The 23,521-nt window shown below is 47.1% G+C and overlaps 2 protein-coding genes across 3 annotated transcripts in view; one reads left to right on the top strand and one right to left on the bottom strand.

Moving 5' to 3' along the window:
* Positions 1-328: 328 nt before the first annotated feature.
* The window catches only part of LOC117404547 (histidine N-acetyltransferase-like), a 37,928-nt gene continuing 14,735 nt past the window's right edge, over positions 329-23,521 (bottom strand). Inside the window, exons 1-4 of one of the 2 annotated variants that reach the window (XM_059020477.1) lie at positions 13,671-13,829; positions 6,152-6,389; positions 3,933-4,157; positions 329-3,660 (exon numbers count right to left, since the gene is read on the bottom strand). In XM_059020477.1, coding sequence (XP_058876460.1) covers positions 3,097-3,660; positions 3,933-4,157; positions 6,152-6,376 — 1,014 coding nt within the window. In that variant the 5' untranslated portion in view covers positions 6,377-6,389; positions 13,671-13,829 and the 3' untranslated portion in view covers positions 329-3,096. Of the gene's footprint in view, positions 3,661-3,932; positions 4,158-6,151; positions 6,390-13,670; positions 13,830-23,521 lie in introns of those variants that run through there. The other variant, XM_059020478.1, reaches the window with a different exon arrangement.
* On the top strand, positions 19,227-23,282 carry LOC117968646 (uncharacterized). The gene is made up of 5 exons (XM_059020481.1): positions 19,227-19,429; positions 19,940-20,299; positions 20,894-21,008; positions 21,670-21,715; positions 22,607-23,282. The coding sequence occupies exons 1-5, from the start codon at positions 19,378-19,380 to the stop codon at positions 22,847-22,849; spliced, it is 816 nt and encodes a 271-aa protein (XP_058876464.1). The 5' UTR covers positions 19,227-19,377; the 3' UTR covers positions 22,850-23,282.

The raw sequence follows: 23,521 nt of genomic DNA, 5'->3' as shown, positions 1-23,521 counted from the left end.
TATAAAAAGAGATCATTTCAAGGTCTACATATTTAGTTTCATAGAGAGTAATCTGGCGCTTTTAAACAGCGTTTCCGGAAACGCTTTAGAATTTTTTTCATTCGCAATCATCCAGTTGTTCAAAATGTACAATCTTTATCAATACTAAAAGCTACAATACTAAGATTAGGGATCTTCTCATCTTCTCACAGAGCTGGATTTAGAAACAGTATAAAAAAAATGCCTCTCGAGTCCAAATTTACAATGAAAAAAACAACATGACATGAATAATAAATACAAATTGATCGTTTGGTTAATTAAAAAAACAATTAATAAGAATAAAATTGGCCTTTCTTTCTTTCTTTCACTCATTCGCTCTTTTTAAGCTGGTATTATGGGTTTAGGAAAATCAGGAGATTTTCTTTTTGCATCGTGGCTATTTTTCCTCCTTCGTATTCAGAAACATCATTGGAATATTCTTATGATTTAACAACGCGTTCGTCTCACTCTCCGCGCCATCGTTCTTGTATTTCCCGTGGAAGAATTCAATGGCTAACACTTTAGGTAAAATATTTTGTAATGAATAATGTAACACCTCGTCTCTCAGCGGCGCATCAAGCATGTCTTCAGCTATTCCAACGGTTTCACTAACTGAACCCCCGGGATTGTGTTTTACACACAGATACCAGGACTCAGATACCGGGACTCAGGCACCGGGACTCAAACACCGGGACTCAAACACCGGGACTCAGGCACTGGGACTCAGGCACCGGGACTCAAACACCGGGACTCAGGCACCGGGACTCAAACACCAGGACTCAAACCCGGGACACAGGCACCGGGACTCAGGCACCGGGACTCAGGCACCGGGACTCAGGCACCGGGACTCAAACACCGAGACTCAAACACCGGGACTCAAACACCGGGACTCAAACACCGGGACTCAGGCACTGGGACTCAGGCACCGGGACTCAAACACCGGGACTCAGGCACCGGGACTCAAACACCAGGACTCAAACCCGGGACACAGGCACCGGGACTCAGGCACCGGGACTCAGGCACCGGGACTCAGGCACCGGGACTCAAACACCGAGACTCAAACACCGGGACTCAAACACCGAGACTCAGTCTGTTTGAACGAACCCGGCTTGCCTGAGATGGTTTGGGTTCCAGTTTTGGGGCTGCGTGTTACAAGGGAGTATAAAACTAAAACGGGTGTAACTGATAGAACTGTGCAAAGGCTGAGCGCGTTTCTTTCTCTTTGTGGTTTTTTTTCTCTTGTGTTATTTTTTTTTAAACACAGGACTGTATGGCGCTGCGCCGTTATGAAGCGTGGCTACGGCAGCGCCATGGCGTTTGATTTCATTCGGATCTTGCTGGTTGACGGTTATAATGGTGTGGGGTTACAAAACAAATCACAGGTAAAGATGGAACGTTTCTGTAGTACACCTTGCACTATGAATTGTAGCCTCTCTTGCTCTTTCTTTTTTCTTTCCTTTTATCGTGAGAGATCCTTCCTTTGCTAACTCTACCGGTTGCAAAAATGAACATTGATTTATTTTTAAAATATATTATTATAAATATGAATGTTATCATCAGCCTCATTATTATTATTAATAGTAGTAGTAGTAGTAGTAGTAGTAGTAGTAGTAGTAGTATCACAAGCTAACACACATTCAGGACGGTTGCAAGTACAGGCTGGATTCTAGCTATATTATTATTAATATGAACTGATTTTATTTTTTTGGTTGGCTGCTCTGTTTCAAATGGCAGGGAATGCTCAGTTTTCATTTTTTGTCTCTTCTTAAATTTCAGTTTTATAGCATTTTGTAGTAGACTGTTTTTAACTTAATTGTTTTAATTGTTCATTTGTGTGAGTCTGCGTCTGTGTCTCAGTATGTGAGTGTGAGTGCATGTGTGTGTGTGTGTGTGTCAGTGTGTGTTTGTGTGTGTGTGTGTCAGTGTGTGTTTGTGTGTGTGTGTCAGTGTGTGTTTGTGTGTGTAACGCTTGGCATCCTTTGTGATGAAAGGTACTAAAGTCATATCTCTAGATATAAAGTCATACCTGTAGATATAAAGTCATATCTCTTGATATAAAGTCATATCTCTAGATATAAAGTCATACCTGTAGATATAAAGTCATACCTGTAGATATAAAGTCATATCTCTAGATATAAAGTCATACCTGTAGATATAAAGTCATATCTCTAGATATAAAGTCATACCTGTAGATATAAAGTCATATCTCTAGATATAAAGTCACACCTGTAGATATAAAGTCATACCTGTAGATATAAAGTCATATCTCTAGATATAAAGTCATACCTGTAGATATAAAGTCATACCTGTAGATATAAAGTCATACCTGTAGATATAAAGTCATATCTCTAGATATAAAGTCATACCTGTAGATATGAAGTCATACCTCTAGATATAAAGTGAGGAAGCTGGATAAAGATGGAACAAGGCAATTTCTTTATGCTAAACTCGAAGACGAGAACGTCAAAACAAAGCAGAACGAGACGCAAAAAACGTCCATCAGTAAAACTGTGGCGCCCAGGATGGGACTGAAAATATTCTTCCGAATGAGCTTTTAAAACAGAGCAGACGCCGCCAGAGAAAAGAGAGCGAACCTTTCGCATTTAATTTATATATATTGCATTTATCTGTTTATTTTATTATTTCTCTTATTACGTCTATTGTCGTTTACGTTATTATTATTTGTATTATTAATCTCAATGTACAGCACCCTCTCATGTTGCCCTTATAAAAGTTTACCGCAGTATTTTTGCTAATTTTGCCCTCCATGGTTATACTGTACATTTACCATAGTTTACCCTGGTTTGCCGTGTTTGTGAATAAGCTTCACCGTCCTCTCACTGTGCTGTGCTTTTACTGGGAATGTAAAGAATAGCGAGGAATGGTAAAGCATGTTAATAAACATGGTAAACCATGGCAAATGCAGAGTATAACCATGGAAGGGGTGGCGGGGGGGGCATGTGGTGTTAGAAACTATACAAAGTCTCAAGACCCCCCCTGATGTTTACCCACCCTGCCTCTCACTGTGCTTCGTTAACTCTGCAGAAAACTTCTCTAAGGGCATCCTTTCCTTCCTGCTCACAGAAGATCAGCCTCCACCACGCACTGCTCCGTGTACTCCTTCACTCTCTCCACCTCCAGCTCCCGCTTGCACAAATCCGCCATGGGCTCCCAGAGGGCGGGCTCCAGAAACACCTGGCACATGACGTGGCCCCTGAGGGCCTCGGTGTGCCTGCGGAGGTGGGCCAGGACCTGCCTGCGCGCGGGGACGAGCTCCTTGCCAAAGACGTCGATGTTGAGATAGAAGCAGTCGTCCCCGATGGGCACGGGGAAGGGGAAGGTGCACAGGCTGGCCACGCGGGGCTGCTTGGCGCTGTCCACCATCCAGTCCACATCCTTCTTCAGCAGGATGTCCAGGTTGCTGGGCAGTGGCTTGAAGGGCTGCCAGTCCTGCAGGATGGTGCGGTTCGGCAGCACCCCTCCGACCACGCCCTGGCTCAGGAACAGGCGACGCGCCTCGCCGGGCTCCAGCAGCACGGGTGGGGGGCTCAGCCCGGACTCGGAGTCCAGGGGACCCCCCGCCAGCAGCTGCAGGAGGCGGGGCTGCAGGTCCTCTGCACGGAAACGCACCAGCAGAATAGCCTGAGAGAGAGGGGAGGGGAGGGAGAGAGGGGGGTTATACAGTGACAGTGAGAATGATAATAATGACATTGATAATCAATGTAGGTGTGCATGTGTTGCTGTGTGTACATATTTAGTGTACAGTATATATGTATGTATGACTGTATATGTATTCAGGTCTGAATGACTGCTTGTTTGTATGTTTTGTGTGTCCTGTAGGCAGGTAGGCAGGCAGGTAGGTAGGTAGGTATGTATATATGTATATTTGTATGTGTTTCTATGCTCTCAGGCACCTGCTTGGTGATGAGCCGGTACTTCTGGAAGTCTTTGGGCCCCAGCTTGTCGTCCCGGGTCAGCCGGGTCACCTTGACCTCGGGGTACCGGGCCTTGATGAACTGGGAGCAGAACTTGAGCAGGACCCCGGCCACGCCCTTCCCCCTCTCAGAGGGGGCGACGCGGAGCCCCTCCACCAGTACCGTCTCTCCCTCGTCGATAACGCACACCGATTCGAGGGCTATCTGCAAGGAGAGGGACACTTTGAAACAAGCGGCAGTGGAGTATTGGGGGCGGGCTTCCCTCCTGCTCCTCCTCCTCCTCCCTCCTCCGCTCCTCCCGGCTCAGTCCTGCACAGACAGACACACACTGAGGAGTTAGTCTTCACGTGGATCCCCCTTTCCCTTCTCTCCGGCGCGCTAGGGAGGAAAGGGGAAGTCTTTTAGAGAGTTTGGGTTTTTGCGATGCTGCTCCCGTCTCTCTCTAGCCTCTCTCTCGGCACCAGCGGTCCCACACACACACACACCCTTCTGGAAGGGACCCCTCGTCGCCCGGCTCTCCTCTCCCGGACCCTGCAGAGAGAGAGGAGATCAGAGGGGGAGGGGGGAGGGGTTAGTGGGAGGAGGAAGGGCTGAGAAGCAGACAGACAGTGTGCTGTAGCGCATTCCACGCAACCTGAACCGAGAGAGGAATCAGATAGCCTCTCGAACCTCTCTCTCCTCTTCTCTACTCTTCTTTCTTCTCCTCCAACCACTCCCTACCATCTCTCCTCCTCTCCCTCTACACTTTCTCCTGTCTCTACACTCTCTCCTCTCCTCTCTCTACTATTATTATTATTTATTTCTTAGCAGACGCCCTTATCCAGGGCGACTTACAATTGTTACAAGATATCACATTATTTTTACATACAATTCCCCATTTATACAGTTGGGTTTTTACTGGTGCAATCTAGGTAAAGTACCTTGCTCAAGGGTACAGCAGCAGTGTCCCCCACCTGGGATTGAACCCACGACCCTCCGGTCAAGAGTCCAGAGCCCTAACCACTACTCCACACTGCTGCCCCATCTCCTACCATCTCTCCTGTCTCTCTTCGCCCTCTCCTCTCCCTCTACCCTTTCTGCCATCTCTACACTCTCTCCTCTCTCACTCTCTCCTCTCACTCTCTCCTCTCCTCTCTCTCCTCTCTCTCTCCTCTCTCTTCACCCCTGACCCTGGCTGCTCTCCTTCTCTTGTGGCTCAGGTTGTGTTGAACAGACTACAGAACACACATCAGACTCTCTCTAACCAGGCTGCAGACTGAAGGCTCAAAAACACAAAACGCACACCGCAATTATTCTGGGTTTTTTATTATTATTATTTATGTTTTCACATCGGCGACGAAAACCTTGATCCGGACCGTCTCTGTCTCTCTCGTTAGCCAGAGTCTGCGGCAGCAATTCCAATGCGAAACTCCACAAAAACAAAAGGGTTGTATCATTCTCTACGGAAAACAAATCCAGAACAATCCAGAGAGCTAATGGGTGTTATGGTTAAAATCCCTTTACATGGTCTTCCAATGAGCGACAGAGTGACACCGCTTTCTATGTGCGGAGCTACAGTCTCTGCTCTCTGCGCTATGCTGTCGTACCACTTTCTGTGTGCTGAGCGCTGAGTGCTGCTTGCAGGTCAGTACGACGTGCCAGTCTCTGTGCTGTGTTATATACAGTGTGCTCTAGTCTCTAGTCTCTGGTCACTATTCCGTACCACTTTGCCCTGCTTGCAGGTCAGTACGACGTGCCAGTCTCTGTGCTGTGTTATACACAGTGTGCTCTAGTCTCTAGTCTCTGGTCACTATTCCGTACCACTTTGCCCTGCTTGCAGGTCAGTACGACGTGCCAGTCTCTGTGCTGTGTTATATACAGTGTGCTCTAGTCTCTAGTCTCTAGTCTCTATTCCGTACCACTTTGCCCTGCTTGCAGGTCAGTACGACGTGCCAGTCTCTGTGCTGTGTTATATACAGTGTGCTCTAGTCTCTAGTCTCTAGTCTCTATTCCGTACCACTTTGCCCTGCTTGCAGGTCAGTACGACGTGCCAGTCTCTGTGCTGTGTTATATACAGTGTGCTCTAGTCTCTAGTCTCTTGTCTCTATTCCGTACCACTTTGCCCTGCTTGCAGGTCAGTACGACGTGCCAGTCTCTGTGCTGTGTTATATACGGTGTGCTCTAGTCTCTTGTCTCTATTCCCTGCTCTGCTCCCGTACCACTTTGCCCTGCTTGCGGGCCAGTACGACGTGCCGGTATTCCTCCTGCATCCAGGACTGGTAGCGGGTGGGCAGGTAGTCCAGCCCCCCGTAGATGTCTTTGCTCATGCTCATGATGTCAGCGAAGTCCTCCTCCGTCGCTATGGTGAACTCCAGCCCGGACTGAGACTCTGCCGTCTCCTGCTGGGCGGGGCAGGGCAGCGCGAGGGCGTTCTCGATCTTCATCCCGGCAACGGTGCTGAGGAGAGAAAGAGAGAGGGGAGGCGGGGTTAGAGAGGGGAGGCGGAGTTAGAGAGAAGAGGCGGGGTTAGAGAGAAGAGGCAGGGTTAGAGAGAGGAGGCGGGGTCAGAGATAGGAGGCGGGGTCAGAGAGAGGGGCGGGGTTAGAGAGGAGAGGTGGGGTTAGAGAGGGGAGGCGGGGTTAGAGAGGGGAGGCGGGGTTAGAGAGAAGAGGCGGGGTTAGAGAGAGGAGGCGGGGTCAGAGAGAGGAGGCGGGGTCAGAGAGAGGAGGCGGGGTCAGAGAGAGGGGCGGGGTTACAGGGGAGGCGGGGTTAGAGAGAAGAGGCAGGGTCAGAGAGAGGAGGCGGGGTCAGAGAGAGGAGGCGGGGTCAGAGAGAGGGGCGGGGTTACAGAGGGGAGGCGGGGTTAGAAGAAGCGTGGTTAGAGAGGAGAGAGGTGTTATCGAAACTAAACTGAGTCAAGCAGAAAGCAGACCAGCGTTTGAGCTCTAGTGCCTTGTGTGAATTTCCCCTCAGCCCTGGAGGAGTCGTTTTCGAGGTCAGTATCAGAGGCCGTCTCGTTCACACGGGCTTCGACCAGAACGCTTCCTGGTGCAGAAAGCTGCTTTGCTCTCCGGAGCTCTTAATTCTAATCTGTGTTATTCGGGGTCACGCTGCATTAGAGGGGTCCCCTGCACAATGCCCCGCAGTGTCCCGGGACTGTAATCAGAGATTAGGACCCCGGGAGCGAGCCAAGACACCCCCTCCTTGTGCCAAAGAGGTCGAAGGTCAGCCAGCCTGGACAATGGACCTGTGGACTGCCAGCGCCGTTATTAGAGGTTTATAAAACACATGCTGTGGAGACCAGACTGCACCCTGACAGAGCAGCACAGAACACATGCTGTAGAGACCAGACTGCACCCTGACAGAGCAGCACAGAACACATGCTGTAGAGACCAGACTGCACCCTGACAGAGCAGCACAGAACACATGCTGTAGAGACCAGACTGCACCCTGACAGAGCAGCACAGAACACATGCTGTGGAGACCAGACTGCAACCTGACAGAGCAGCACAGAACACATGCTGTAGAGACCAGACTGCACCCTGACAGAGCAGCACCGAACACATGCTGTAGAGACCAGACTGCACCCTGACAGAGCAGCACAGAACACATGCTGTAGAGACCAGACTGCACCCTGACAGAGCAGCACAGAACACATGCTGTAGAGACCAGACTGCACCCTGACAGAGCAGCACAGAACACATGCTGTGGAGACCAGACTGCACCCTGACAGAGCAGCACAGAACACATGCTGTAGAGACCAGACTGCACCCTGACAGAGCAGCACAGAACACATGCTGTAGAGACCAGAATGCACCCTGACAGAGCAGCACAGAACACATGCTGTAGAGACCAGACTGCACCCTGACAGAGCAGCACAGAACACATGCTGTAGAGACCAGACTGCACCCTGACAGTGTAGCACAGGACCAGAGAAAAGAGGGGGGTGGAGGGGCATGGAATGGGTTACCAAGGGTTACCAAAGGTTGCCTAGGTTACTTCTCGTTTCTCCCCAATAACACTGAAGGCGGCACTAGAGCCCATTAACTTGCTTAGCTTTCCAATGCTTCCCTGTGCTTCGCCATGCTTTCACTGTGCTTTATTACACTTTGCTATGCTTTGACTACGGGCAGCTTTTCTAAGGGTTAGTTCACCCTGTTTTTAATACGCTTTCCCAGACCTCTGACAGCAGAGGAAGGGCTCCGCTACGATGTTGCGTTCGCTCAAACCTGCAGTTATTTTTAGCTGCTTTGCTTGGTGCTGCTCTCAGCGCTGTCTCCACTTGAACTGAGAGCTTTGACAGCACAAAGCAAGGCATGAGAATCACAGAGAACAGGGGGAGGGGAGGCAGACAGAGAGCAAGAGAGAGAGAGAGAGAGAGAGAGAGAGAGAGAGAGAGAGAGAGAGAGAGAGAGAAGAAAGAAAAAGGGGGAGAGAAGAAAGAAAAAGGGGGAGAGAAAGAAAGAAAGACATGGACAGAGAGAAAAAAGAAAAAGAAAAGCAGCTATCACTTCCACTGAGCTCTTGAATTGAGAGACTGGAGAGAGAGAGAGAGAGAGAGAGAGAGAGAGAGAGAGAGAGAGAGAGAGTGACTGTGTGTGTGTGAGAGAGTGAGAGTGTGTGTGTGTGTGTGTGAATCAGCCAATCCCCTCTCTGAGTGATGATGACAGCACTCTCTCTCCCTGTCTGCTCTTCCATGAAGGACACTGCAGCCCTGTCTAAATCTCCCAGCAACACAGGGAAGGAGAGAGGAGAGAGGAGAGAGAGGGAGAGGGAGAGGGAGGCACTGGAGCCCAAACGCTGGTCTGCTTGACTCAGTTTAGTTTCAATAACACTGATGAAGGCACTAGAGCCCAAACGCTGGTCTGCTTGACTCAGTTTAGTTTCAGTAACACTGATGAAGGCACTGGAGCCCAAACGCTGGTCTGCTTGACTCAGTTTAGTTTCAATAACACTGATGAAGGCACTGGAGCCCAAACGCTGGTCTGCTTGACTCAGTTTAGTTTCAATAACACTGATGAAGGCACTAGAGCCCAAACGCTGGTCTGCTTGACTCAGTTTAGTTTCAATAACACTGATGAAGGCACTGGAGCCCAAACGCTGGTCTGCTTGACTCAGTTTAGTTTCAATAACGCAGATGAAGGCACTAGAGCCCAAACGCTGGTCTGCTTGACTCAGTTTAGTTTCAATAACGCTGATGAAGGCACTAGAGCCCAAACGCTGGTCTGCTTGACTCAGTTTAGTTTCAATAACACTGATGAAGGCACTAGAGCCCAAACGCTGGTCTGCTTGACTCAGTTTAGTTTCAATAACACTGATGAAGGCACTGGAGCCCAAACGCTGGTCTGCTTGACTCAGTTTAGTTTCAATAACGCTGATGAAGGCGCTGGAGTTTCTGCTATAAATAAACAAGAACAACTGCAAGAAAACCTGACCCCCCCCCCCCCCTTAGATTTGACCCAACCCCTGACTTATGACCCTAAAGGGGTTTAACAGGATTAGCCAAACAGCTGAGGGAGAGCGAGCGAGAGGCCCTCCCCACTGACAGGAGCATTAACCCTTCCCCTCCCCTCTCCTCTCTCCTTCTCTCTTCTCCCCTGTCTCCCCCAATCTCTATAAACAATATAACTATTACCCCCACCTCTCTTTCTCTCTCCCCTGCTTTCTCTAACTCTCTTTCCCTAACTCTCCTCTATCCCCTCTCCCTTCCTCCCTCTCTGCCTCTCTCTCACCCCCTCCCTCCCTATCTCTCCTCTCTATCCCCTCTCCCTTCCTCCCTCTCTGCCTCTCTCTCACCCCCTCCCTCCCTAACTCTCCTCTCTATCCCCTCTCCTCCCTCTCTTTCTCCCCCTCTCTCCTCTTTCCCTAACTCTCCTCTCTATCCCCTCTCCCTTCCTCCCTCTCTGCCTCTCTCTCACCCCCTCCCTCCCTAACTCTCCTCTCTATCCCCTCTCCCTTCCTCCCTCTCTGCCTCTCTCTCACCCCCTCCCTCCCTAACTCTCCTCTCTATCCCCTCTCCCTTCTCCTCCCTCTCTGCTTGTTTTTATCTCTTTTTCGAGTTCCATCTGTCTCTTGTTTTCAGTGCAGAACAAGGATGACATTGTGCGAGTTAATCAGCACCTTCCATCCGTCAACTCTACCTCCCTCCCTCTCTCTCTCTCTCTCTCTCTCTCTCTCTCTCTCTCTCCTGCTCCCTCCCTGACCCCTCTTTCATTACCCCTTCATTCCACTCTCCCTCTGTATTAAGAGCTATTACAGATAACTGTGCAATCCCCCTGTGTGTGTAATATATATATATATATATATACATATATATATATATAGCGCAATTCAGGGTCGTCTACGTCAGTGAAACGACTCAATTTGTCTTTCTGTACACTTTTCCTGAAATAGTTCAATTCAAATCTCAATTAACATTTCAAATCTCCTCCGCGGTGGGATTACTGGCGTCTTATTTCAGGAAACCAGGACAGAATTTTTTTTAAAAAAAGAACATTTTGAAAGAGGAACGATTTACGACAGCGATGCTTCAAATCCTCGGGCAATTTTGCATGACATAACCAAGGGAATGCAAGGTCGACTGCGAATAGATTCGACACGACATCCAGCTCGGCTTTATATACAGACGCACACATAACAACGCGGCTGTCGTTTCCATTGCACAAGCACCAAAATAAAAAAAGCGAAATAAATAAAGAAAGAAAGAATGAACGCAGCGCCCAAGTAGACCCCATTCATTCCCTGAACAGCACCGCTCCGCTGATGGGAAGGGGCTGCTATGGGTTCAGAAACGCGCCGCTCAGTGCGCTGTTTGAATGGTTTAATGCAGGGCGGCGGGGCGCGCTACAGAACCCATTTCCTCGGCTCTGGTTTGAGGGGGGGGGGGGGGGGGGGGGGGGGGGGTATTACAGATGTTATTAATCAAAACCTCAGCGACACCGAGGGGGCCGGAATGCGCATTTACAATGGCGCAGTCGACAAGGACGATGATTTATAGCGACACACACACACACACACACACACAGACACACACACACACACACACACATAGAGACACACACACACAGAGACACACACACACACACACACAGAGACACAGACACACACATACACATACAGACACACACACACACACACTGACACACACACACACAGAGACACACACATACACACACACAGATACACACACAGAGAGACACACACAGAGACACAACTAGTTAATCTATCTATTATTGAAAATGAATTAATTTGCAATCATTTAATGTAGGCTATATTTCGATATGTTGTAATTTATTATTAGAAAAGTCAATATTTCATAGCTTTGTCGGTCGTGTCCCCATTTTCCAAAAGTTATCAGAAAATTCAATTAGGAAGAATGAGAAATGACGCAGTAAAAAAAAAAAAAAAACCGTCTCGCGTTCCAAATCAGAATGAAGACAGGCCCCGCCCCCTCCCCCGTCACATTCCATTCCATCCGATCGATTCACTTTAAAAATACACGTGACCCACATTTTGTGCAGCCAGTCTAAACCCGGGCTACGGCACGACCATCCTCGCCATCATAATCACCACAATCCTCCTGATTCTTAATATTGTAAATAGCCAGCGAAGGTTATCACATCTCCTTAACAAGGCACGCATCGTGTACATGAGCAGCGCACCCGCTAGATCCACTGAGATTATATAATTAACGCAGATTAATTAATAAGGCACATTTCCACAGCAGCATTCCGCCTGAATGTTCCGCACAGCCGCGGCAGCGCCGCCTGCCTCCCCTCGTCCCCCGTGTGTTTATTCAGCTTGCATGCGCTTTACGAGGGGAGAGGGGGGAGAGCGATGTTAAATATATACGAGTCACCCCCGCTTTGACTTTGGAAACGGGTTCTGTCAACGAGGGATCGCTGCAGCAAAGAGGCGTGACGTGTTGCTTCTGAAATACTGTGTGTGTGTGTGTGTGTGTGTGTGTGTACCAGCAGGGTCCCAGTTCAATCCCAGCCACTGACTCACTGTGTGTGACCCTGAGCAAGTCACTGACCCTCCTTGTGCTCTGGATGAGACGTCAAACAAACGAGCTCCTATTGGAAGTGACTCTGCAGCAGCAGCAGCAGTTGTTGATGATGCAGAGTTCACCCCTCTAGTCTCTGAGTCGCTTTGGATAAAAAATAAATAAATAAATAATAATAATAATAATAATAATAATAATAATAATAATAATAATAATAATAATAAACTAACTTCATCTCACATACCCAGGTCACTAAACTACTCAATCGATGACGCATTCTTACCCTGAGCATTGCTGTCGTTATGTCAGTAACACGGCCATTGTAAGTTAGAGCTAGTTCAGTCATTTTATCTTTTAAAGAATTGGTTACTTTCCATGATGAAAGACATCGAGGCTGTTGTCCGATTTCTAGAACCCTGTGGCATCCGGGAACGTGTGTTAAGGTTCCATACAGGGGGTTCTGTACCAATAGAGTTCCATGTGGAATGTTGAATTATGGAAGGGGGGGGGGGGATTCCATGATGGAATCTTCAGTTTGCATTTTATCCCGGGGACGGATGCCATGCAGACAGACAGACAGATAGACAGACAGACAGGACAGCGGCGTGCGTTTGGACCCGGGACCCCGCATGTGCTAACAGGGTTTTCTTACGGTTCAATTGCTTAGTTGAAGCCGAACAAAGAATGACTGCTGAAGGCGAGCGGAGGAGGAGGAGGAGGAGGAGGAGGAGGAGGAGGAGGGGGTTATACAACCAGACAGCCGACCCGTTATTCTCTCTCTCTCTCTCTCCCTCTCTCTCTTTTGCGTTCTTATTCTTAACAAAGAGAGAGAGAGAGAGAGAGAGAGAGAGAGAGAGAGAGAGACAGAGACGGATCAGAAAGACATCACATTTTTTTACATCACGATACAGTAAGCGCCGTGCAGCCCGCAGGATTATAGACAGACATGAGGGACCCAAGAGCCCTGTCGGTAAACAGACTTACAAGCGAGCCGTCGAACCTGCAGCACATCGACACACACACACACGCACACACATGTGTATATAAATAAACAAGCTAACACGTTTAGATTTTAAAAGGAGTGGATCTTTTTTAATAAATCTCATCTAATCCTGTTCCATTGTTCCCCCCTCGTGTATATTCAGTGTGTGTATCCACACACATTAGAACGCGTTGGATTGCTGTATTAGGAAACGTCAGGATGGGATGCAAAATACTTTGTAAAGAGTCACAGTTAGATTTTCATTGAGAGATCAGAAAACAATTCTGCAGCGAAGCGGGAATACGACGCAGTTTCGCGATCTCCCCCACCTCTCTCTCTCTCTCTCTCTCTCTTTCTCTCTCTCCTCTCCTCTCCTCTCCTCTCCTTTCCTCCTCTCTCCTCCTCTCTCTCTTATCTTAAAATTGGGCCAGACAAAATGGCCGATACCGGTGAAAATAAAGTGTGTGTGTGTGTGTGTGTGTGTCGGGGAGGGGGGAGGGGGGAGGGGGGGGGGGGGGGGGGGGGGGGGGGGGGGTCATTCATTTCAAAAGAAGGGCAACACATCATACCGGATCATATATAACAAAGATGTGCAATCAAGCAATCAATAATAATAATAATAATAATAATAATAATAATAATAATAATACATGCACCCCGATATTAGATCCCTTCCAATAAAACGAATGGCGATGCTGTTAATGACAATGATGAGATGGTATTTATTTAATGCCAGTATTATTTATTTTACCTTTAGCGGGTGCAGTGGCTGGCTAGTGGCTGGCTGGTGGTTGGCTGGTGGCTCGCTTGCTCGCTTGCTCGCCGGTCTCTATATCAGCTGCTACCGAGCTGTTGGTTCTGCGGCTGCTGTGGTAAAAATGCCGGCTCTCTTCACTGTAACCAGGCGACATTCAGCCCCCAATATAAGCAACCACGCTAGCCCCTCCCACTGACAGCCAGGGTCCGTCCTTAAAAGGCGAACAGACCCGAACATTGGCTATGCCGGAGACCGGGAGGGGGGGGGGGGGGGGAGCGCAGGGCTCAAACCGAGACAGGGGCCCTGGGAGTCGGGTGACTGAGAGCTCACCTGCGCTGGTGCGTTCTGACTGGCGTGTACAGCAGGTGCGGTCGAGCGACACGGCATGAGCATAATAATAATAATAATAATAGTCATTCAGCAGATGCTTTTCTCCAAAGAGACTCACAGAGACCAGGGGGGTGAACTCTGCATCATCAACAACTGCTGCTGCTGCTGCTGCAGAGTCACTTCCAATAGGAGCTCGTTTGTTTTGCCTCTCATCTGAAGGACGGAGCACAGATCTATTGTAAAACACACACATGACATACAGTATTATTATTATTTATTTCTTAGCAGACGCCCTTATCCAGAGCGACTTACAATTGTTACAAGATATCACATTATTTTTACATACAATTACCCATTTATACAGTTGGGTTTTTACTGGTGCAATCTAGGTAAAGTACCTTGCTCAAGGGTACAGCAGCAGTGTCCCCCACCTGGGATTGAACCAACGACCCTCCGGTCAAGAGTCCAGAGCCCTAACCACTACTCCACACTGCTGCCCCTAACAGTAGCAGCAACATGCAAGCTTTCCTAATAATAATAATAATAATAATAATAATAATAATAATAATAATAATAATAATAATAATAATAATAATAATATGAGATGTTGTTCGCATGTACGCACAAGCTGTAAATGATAATAAAAGACTTCATGACGTTTCGGATAAAAGCCCTTCAGCTGTGTAGACAGAGAAGAGCACACAGCGCGCAGCACGCGAAAGAAAAAGGGTTTTAAAACATGGACACAAAGGGGTAAAAACATATTATATTTTCAGGACGTTTCGGGTAAAAGCTTATTCAGCTGTTAGAAGGGCTGTTGCCCGAAACGTCCTGAAAAAAAAAAAATATATATTTTAATCCTTTATACCTTTTGTGTAATTATTTTTTTTAAACTTTTCTTTCATGTGCTTCAGTTTTGTACACTGCAGTTCGCGCGCCTTACTTTAAACTAAGTGCAAGAACACAGAATAACCTGCAGGTAAAAGATTTCATTTAGTGTTATACAACATGGTTTTGTTATCACACACAGACACAGACACACACACACACACACACACACACAAATACACACACACACAAACACACACACACACACACAAACACACAGACACAGACACACACACACACACACACAGAAACACACACACACACACACAGAGACACACACACAAACACACACACACACACACACACACAGACACACACACACACAGACACACACACACACAGACACACACACACAAACACACACGCACACACACACACACACACACACAGACACACACACACACACACAGACACGCACACACACACACACGCACGCACACACACAGACACACACAGAGACACACACACACACACACACGCACGCACGCACACAGACAGACACACACACGCACGCACACACACAGACACACACACACACACACACGCACACACACACACACACACACACACACACACACACACACACATCCCTCGTTCGGTTCATTAGGGTTCAGTCACTAAAAGGAAGTCGTGTTTTTCTAACCGTTCTCTTTGATCTGCTGTCCGCAGGCGCTCTTGGCACGTGAGGGGCTGTAACTGCGTGCTTTTCCAGAAAGCTGAAGTCCGTTCAATTAGTACCCGCTGACCCTCACAGAAGGTCACCGCAGTCCATGCGCAGCGCGATGCCGCCGTGCTTCCAGCATGCCTGGCGCTTTACCCACAGTTTGCCCTATTTTGCTTCTGTTAGAAATGAGACTCCCGTCGCGCAGCAGTGTGATCCATTCCGGGTTTCACTTCGAGTTTAATAATTAGACCCCTCGAGCTTGTTTCCTAGACACACTGGGGCTAATTAAGCTGGTCGCAAAACCTGGACTGGAACAGGAGTCTTATTGCCAGCCCTGTTTTGCCATACCTGTCCGTGCTTTGCAATGCTTATCAACACTTAACGGATGCATTGATTTAATGCGTGCTGATAAATGCTTCTTAAAGCCCCGGTTGAGGAGCCACGGTCGCCGCTGTACGTGCGAGTATATGCATGCAGTGTTTCCACGGGGCAGGATGTGATAGCTGCAAACACGGGAGCGACAAGGCGATTACAACTCACCTTTAAATTCAATTAACCTTCGGCAATGAGCGAGCCGCCTTAACTCACTGCGCGCCGTTGTCCTCCATTGAGGACGGCCTATTTTGTGATTTAGTGGCGCCCTCGACCTGTTCTTGTAATTGTAACCCTGTAGTGTTCTGATAACTTACTCGGACTGTGTTCTGTGTGAAAGGTAAGCCCGGATGCTTCTGTTAATTCTACAATGACAGCCTCTCGGACGCTTTTTATAACGCCTCGATATATATTAAGAAACCGAAGACTGAAAATGGTCCCCAAAAAAACAGGACTTTGGGAATACTGATGACGTCATTATGCCTGTCATTTTACACTTCTAAAATACTGAACACGTTTAGAATGCCGGCGCATTGATTTGGAATGTATCACATTACATCATACTGGTTTGTGTTTCTTCAGATCATTTAATTTGGTACTTCATTGGTTAAGTAAAACATAAATCTGCTGGAAGGTGTATCGTGTAATGTTGCGAACAGGCGCGCCTGGTTGTACTTTTGCGGGCAGCAGTGTGGAGTAGTGGTTAGAGCTCTGGACTCTTGACCGGAGGGTCGTGGGTACAATCCCAGGTGGGGGACACTGCTGCTGTACCCTTGAGCAAGGTACTTTACCTAGATTGCTCCAGTAAAAACCCAACTGTATAAATGGGTAATTGTATGTAAAATTAATGTGGTATCTTGTAACAATTGTAAGTCGCCCTGGATAAGGGCGTCTGCTAAGAAATAAATAATAATAATAATAATAATAATATAAACTTCCATGAACACGCATTTGGTTACTTCTTACGGCAGCTGTGCGGTACACGGGAAACAGCGCCCTCTTGCGTTCAGTTTGGGTACCGCGGCCCCATTAAATTTCCAGTCCAGCGGTTTAATTCGCCCTCAGTCTGTGGAAAATTCCGGCGTTGGCAACGCGCTTCTGTGCAGAAACGGTGACTGATTTTGGACAACGCTGGCAGGACGAGCCCAAGAAAACACAGCGGTTGTTCCGCTTTTTAATTATTGACCTGACACAGGCATAGAAACACACGCACACAGACACGTACTGCAGAAAGCAGGGGGAGGGAGAGGGGGGGTGTCATTGTAAAGGCATCAACTGGGACAAGAGGAGCTGATCTGAGCAGATATTATTATTATTATTATTATTATTATTATTATTATTATTATTATTATTATTATTATTCCTGATTTGTTTTCTTGACGGCGCTTCGCCGGCTCGAATTCTTTCACACGCAGACCAGACTGACACGAGTTAGTGACAGTCAGTACCCGAGTGCGGACTCGCCCGTCCCGGGAAAGCCGCGTCTGTTTGACTGATTTTCTCACGCTTCTCCCCCTGTTTGTACTGGCAAGAGAGGCAGCAATTCATCCAACTCGAGATGAGATTAGAAAAAGAGAGAGAGGAGAATAGAGAGGAGAGAGAGGAGAAGAGAGAGACAGAGAGGAGAAGAGAAGAGAGAGAGGAGAGACAGAAAGGAGATGAGAAGAGAGGACAGGACAGGAGGGAGAGGAGAAGACAGGAGAAGAGAGAGAGGAGAGACAGAGAGGAGAGGAGCGGAGCGCGATAAAGAAACACAACGAGCGCGGTTAAGATGAAAATGAGCTGGGAAGCTTGGACTTGGGTTCAAGAGAACATTTGTGCAAGTTCACATTAGAACAGAGGCTGTGTGGTTAAAGAAAAGGGGCTGGTAACCAGGAGGACCCCGGTTCAAATCCCGGCTCGCTCACTGACTCGCTGTGTGTGTGTGACCCTGAGCGAGTCACTGAGCCTCCTTGTGCTCCGTCCTTCGGGTGAGACGTTGCTGTAAGTGAAGCTGATGCATAGCTCACACGCCCTGGTCTCTGTAAGTCGCCTTGAATAAAGGCGTCTGCTCAATAAACTAATAATAACTAGCGGGAAATACAGAGGGGCGGGACGGGGGCGTGGTTGCAACTGAGGGACTGCTGTGGTTGGATGCAGGTGTGTCAGATTTTTGGAAAGTTTTTCAACTCCCCGGCTCGCCGTTGAAGCCCAGCTGGAGCGGGGAGGGGGTCAGTGATTGGGGGAGTTGATTTTATTCATGATGGGGGTGTTGGTTATGATGTGGTTATGATGATGCCTAGTTTCAATGTAATAACCTGTACATCTTTTTTTTGCACGATATCTGGAAGTAGACATTTGAATCAGAACAGGGTTAGGTTTAGGGTTAAGGTTTATCACATGCAGTTCACTGAAGTCCAGGTGTGTTTGTGAAGTAACTAATGAAGTACACGGAATCAGAGACACTTGGAAAGCGCTCCCCTTTCTTTCTGCCCTGACTGTCTTTCAGTTTCTCTCGGTAAAGGGCAGCTGGAAACCGCGGCTTCCTGTGAGTCTCAAAACAGGAAGGAAGACCGCAGGTTTGAAGAGAGCTCGCGAATACCCTGAGAGAGGTGTGCGCAACTTCCTGTGAGAAACGCGCGTTCTTATTCTTCAACTGCTCCGTAAATACCGCATCGACACACAGAATACAGCGATCCACACACACACACACACACACAACACAGCGATCCACACACAGACACACAGAGAACACAGCGATCCACACACAGAGAACACAGCGATCCACACTCACACACAACACAGCGATCCACACACAGACACACAGAATACAGCGATCCACACACACACACACACACACACACAACACAGCGATCCACACACAGAGAACACAGCGATCCACACACACAGAACACAGCGATCCACACACACACACAACACAGCGATCCACACACACACACAACACAGCGATCCACACACACACACACACACACACACAACACAGCGATCCACACACACACACACACACAGCGATCCACACACACACACACACACACACACACAACACAGCGATCCACACACACACACACAACACAGCGATCCACACACACACAGAACACAGCGACCCACACACACACAACACACACACAACACAGCGATCCACACACACACACACAACACAGCGATCCACACACACATAACACAGCGATCCACACACACACACACACACACACACACACAGAACACAGCGATCTACACACACATAACACAGCGATCCACACACACACACACACACACACACACACAGAACACAGCGATCTACACACACATAACACAGCGATCCACACACACACACACACACACACACACACAGAACACAGCGATCCACACACAGGCACAGAGTGGGCAGCGCGTTTATAATCATAATCATACTCATAACCCTAATTGGTGTTTTTATTGTCGATAAGGATGTCGGGTCGCTCTGCTTGTCTGATATTAATCCTCGTGTTTCTTCAATCAGGTGAGAAACCAACACGATTATTATTATTATTATTATTATTATTATTATTATTATTATTATTATTATTATTATCTCACTTTGAGTGATGGTGACAATGAGCGTGTATCTCACACACTCACACACAGTTTAATAAGAATATTGTAAATCCTTTTTTAATACAAACAGAAACCAATTCGAGTTGTAAAGCGCTGCGGCGCGTCCGGGTTAAATATTAAAAAAAGACATTCCTCTTCTTTTTGTGTTCTTTTCCAGTTCTTTTCGTGTTCCTTTTATTCTTTTGATTCTTTTCGAGTTCTTTTGATTCTTTTCGAGTTCTTTTCGTGTTCCTTTTATTCTTTTGATTCTTTTCGAGTTCTTTGGATTCTTTTCGAGTTCTTTTCGTGTTCCTTTTATTCTTTTGGTTCTTTTCGAGTTCTTTTGATTCTTTTCGAGTTCTTTTCATGTTTTTTTATTCTTTTATGTTCTTTTCGAGTTCTTGTTTTTATTTATTTGTATGTTTAATTGTTTAAGGTTCCTCCAATACCAAGATTGAGATCTGGAGGTCTGGCCGAATCGAGCCGGGCGAACGTCTCCGGCTCAGCTGCTCTTTTTCGGGTCAGGACCAGATAGCGCAGATAAACTGGGTCCGAGTCAGGGGCTCCAACGCCACGGTGCTCGCGGTTTACCACCCGGTCTTCGGGAGCTCCGTCTCCGGCGATGACAGCAGCGTGTCGCTGCAGGAGGACTCCGAGTCGCAGGTTACGCTCACAATCAGAGGGCCGGACCGAGACCAGAACCAGACCGTGTTGTACTGCTGCCGGTTCATTACATTCCCGTCCGGCACGCTGGAGGGCTGCATCAGCGCCGAGGCACCCGAGGAGCCATCCACCGGTAAAGCGAGAGACTCCTTTTGATATCCATGCATAGAACCTACTGTAGTGACTGTAGATATATACTATAATACAGATATATTAATACAATGTGTTTTATTCATATAGTAATATATTTTTCAAGTTCTAAAACATTACATCATCATAATAATAATAATATTAATAATAATAATAATAATAATAATAATAATAATAATAATAATAATAATAATAATAATAATTTATACACACACACACACACAGCTGAACTAGCTTTTTTTTTTTTACAATACTATTGAATTCGCGTTTGCTGAAATAAATAATTGTAGAATTCTATTTCTTGTAACTTTTTTTTTTTCCCTCATCCAGAAAAGCAAAATTTCTGATTCAAAAGATTTGTTGAAAAAAAATCTTTGTTTTCGAGAAATTTCTAGAAAGGACACTTTTCCATTGAGGCTCTATGTGCTTAACGTTGCTTCTGCTGATACTCGATTAGTGTTACTATAGTATATACAGGTTTAAACTGCAGCGTCCAGAAACGAACCGTTTAATTGATGTCTCTCCTCTGCTCCACTGCCTCGTCCCCGCGTCACTGTTTTAATTGCGTGCGTTTCAGATGCGCTGAGCGCTCAGCACTGGTCGAACTGGATCCTGATCGGAACCGGAGCTGTGCTCGCCGGCTGTCTGCTCACAGTGACCGTGGCGGCGCTCAGGAGAAGCCGGGTTTACAGGTATGACAGAACATAGGATTTCTACACGGCTAATACTGTAGACTCCTGGTACCACGTGTGAGCGTGTGGTTCCACTTAGAAAACAAGGACATCATCATCATCATCATCATCATCATCATCATCATCATCATCATCATCAATTGATTTTAATCAATAATTCCACAGTGCTTGCTTGGTAACCCTTTTATGCATGAAATATTGAAAATAGCTCAGAACAATAATAATACTAATTTTTTAAAAATGAAATTCCGTTGCTTTATATGGCAATGGAAAATGCATCAGGCTCATATGAGGCTGTCATGCATTGGCTGGCTAGTCTTCCACGTGTCCCCAGATATACAAGAGGACTTTGTTACCGTCCCCCTATGAGGCCGCCATGCCTGAAAAGGTATATACTATCTGCACACCGCGGCGGCAGTGTCAATAGCGCCTCCCTGCTGACTATCTGCACACCGCGGCGGCAGTGTCAATAGCGCCTCCCTGCTGACTATCTGCACACCGCGACGGCAGTGTCAATAGCGCCTCCCTGCTGACTATCTGCACACCGCGACGGCAGTGTCAATAGCGCCTCCCTGCTGACTATCTGCACACCGCGACGGCAGTGTTAATAGACACAGCTCGAACACAACCAGCTCAGTCTCAGGATCTGTCTCTTTTTCAGGAAAGGCTTATTCGAGGTGGAGCAATCCTTCATCACGGACAGCGAGGTGGGTCTGATTATTATTCACGTTATTATTATTATTATTATTACTAATGGACAGCGAGGTGGGTCTGATTATTATTCACGTTATTAATATTATTATTATCGTTCGGATTACGTGGTCGAGATCGGTCCATAACCAGGATGTCATTTTTAATTATTAATGATAATGGGGTAGCGATCGAGTTCTGCAGCCAGGTGTTAGCAAAACCATTATTAAAAAAAACAATTATATATATATATTATTATTATTAAAGAAAAAAACCCTTATTAAAATGCATGAATTCAACACTACGTTATTGACGGTGTGTGCAGTCTGTATGTATGTCTCTGTATGTATGTGTATATGTTTGTGTGTATGTTTGTGTATATGTTTGTGTGTATGTCTCTGTGTATATATGTGTATATGTGTGTATGTATGTATGTATGTGTGTGTATGTGTGTATGTCACGCAGACATGGTTAAGGTTTGAATGAAGGTGCTGTTGTTTATATATAGATATACATACACTGCCATTCGGAGCAACTGCAGCATCACAACAGAAACAATATTTACTGGCCTGTCTCCACAGTAACAGGAAGCGGTCGCCTCTCTATTTAAACACCTCGCAGCGCTGTGTGAACAGAACAAAGAGATCTGTACTGGAGTTCAATTAATACAGGGTCACGCACACACACACACACAGACACTGACACACACACACACACACACACACACACACACACACACACACACACACACACACACACACACACACACACACACACAGACACTGACACACACACACACACACACTGACACACACACACACACACACACTGGCTGTATAAACTCCAGTGCACCGATGACATCATTCCCCCCCCCCCCCCCCCCCACCCCTTCCTCTCTCTCTCTGCAGGAATCCGAGCCGCTCCCAGAAGTGCCAGCCTCGGAGCAGCCGGACAGCGCGGGTTCGAAGGTTTACATCATGATCAACACGGATTACTACCGCTTCCAAGCAGAGCGCGGGGGGGCCGGTCTCGACCATCAGTACGACAACCGCATAGCGCCCCCTAGCGGCGAACAGATGAACCGCAGGATATATTATCTGCTGGGGGAGAAAGTGCTCGGGAAGACCATCACGAAACTGCTGGAGCAATGACTGCTGGAAGCGAGTTACAGCGCCCCCTGCAGGTGAACCTGAAGAACCGCAACATGTATTGAACGAAACTTAAACAAACTGGACAGTGAAGCGGGTCTGAGTTGTGATCGGGATCCAGCAGGGGGGGCAGGGTGTGGGACCGCCCCTGGTTCTGAGGAAGGCTTTTGAGCACAGAGATGGCTGATCTTTGGAAGAATTTATTTATCAAAACAGAGATCCTGGGACACAGCGGGTTGGAAGTGAAGATTTCAATGGGCACGTTTTTGAAAGGGCCTGCGTGCAATTCTCTCTCTCTCTCTCTCTTTTATTTTTATAATGTAGCTTAAGTAGCGGAACCCTTCCTTTTGTATATTTCTATATCTGAATGCTTCTTTTTTGGAGTTAATTATTTTTTTAACATTCAAGTGAATGGAATAAAATAGTTTTTTCTTGACACGATTGTGATTTTCGTGGATGCTATGTACCTATGGGGGGGTCTGTCACAGTCAATCTGAACAGAACTGCCTGGAATCTTATGTTTTATCAGAGACCCCTCTATAACCTTCTGTAGAAGCTCAGCAACGTGTAATACAGTTAAGCACAGTGAAAGCATAAAGCACAGAGAGGTCTGGTACAGCATAGGGAAGCATTGTAAAGCACAGAGAGGTCTGGTAAAGCATAGGGAAGCATTGT

Source organism: Acipenser ruthenus, unplaced genomic scaffold, assembly GCF_902713425.1.
Source record: "Acipenser ruthenus unplaced genomic scaffold, fAciRut3.2 maternal haplotype, whole genome shotgun sequence".
Classification (NCBI taxonomy): domain Eukaryota; kingdom Metazoa; phylum Chordata; class Actinopteri; order Acipenseriformes; family Acipenseridae; genus Acipenser; species Acipenser ruthenus.
Note: the sequence above shows the minus strand (reverse complement) of the source record. Positions and strands in the feature narration are given on the sequence as shown.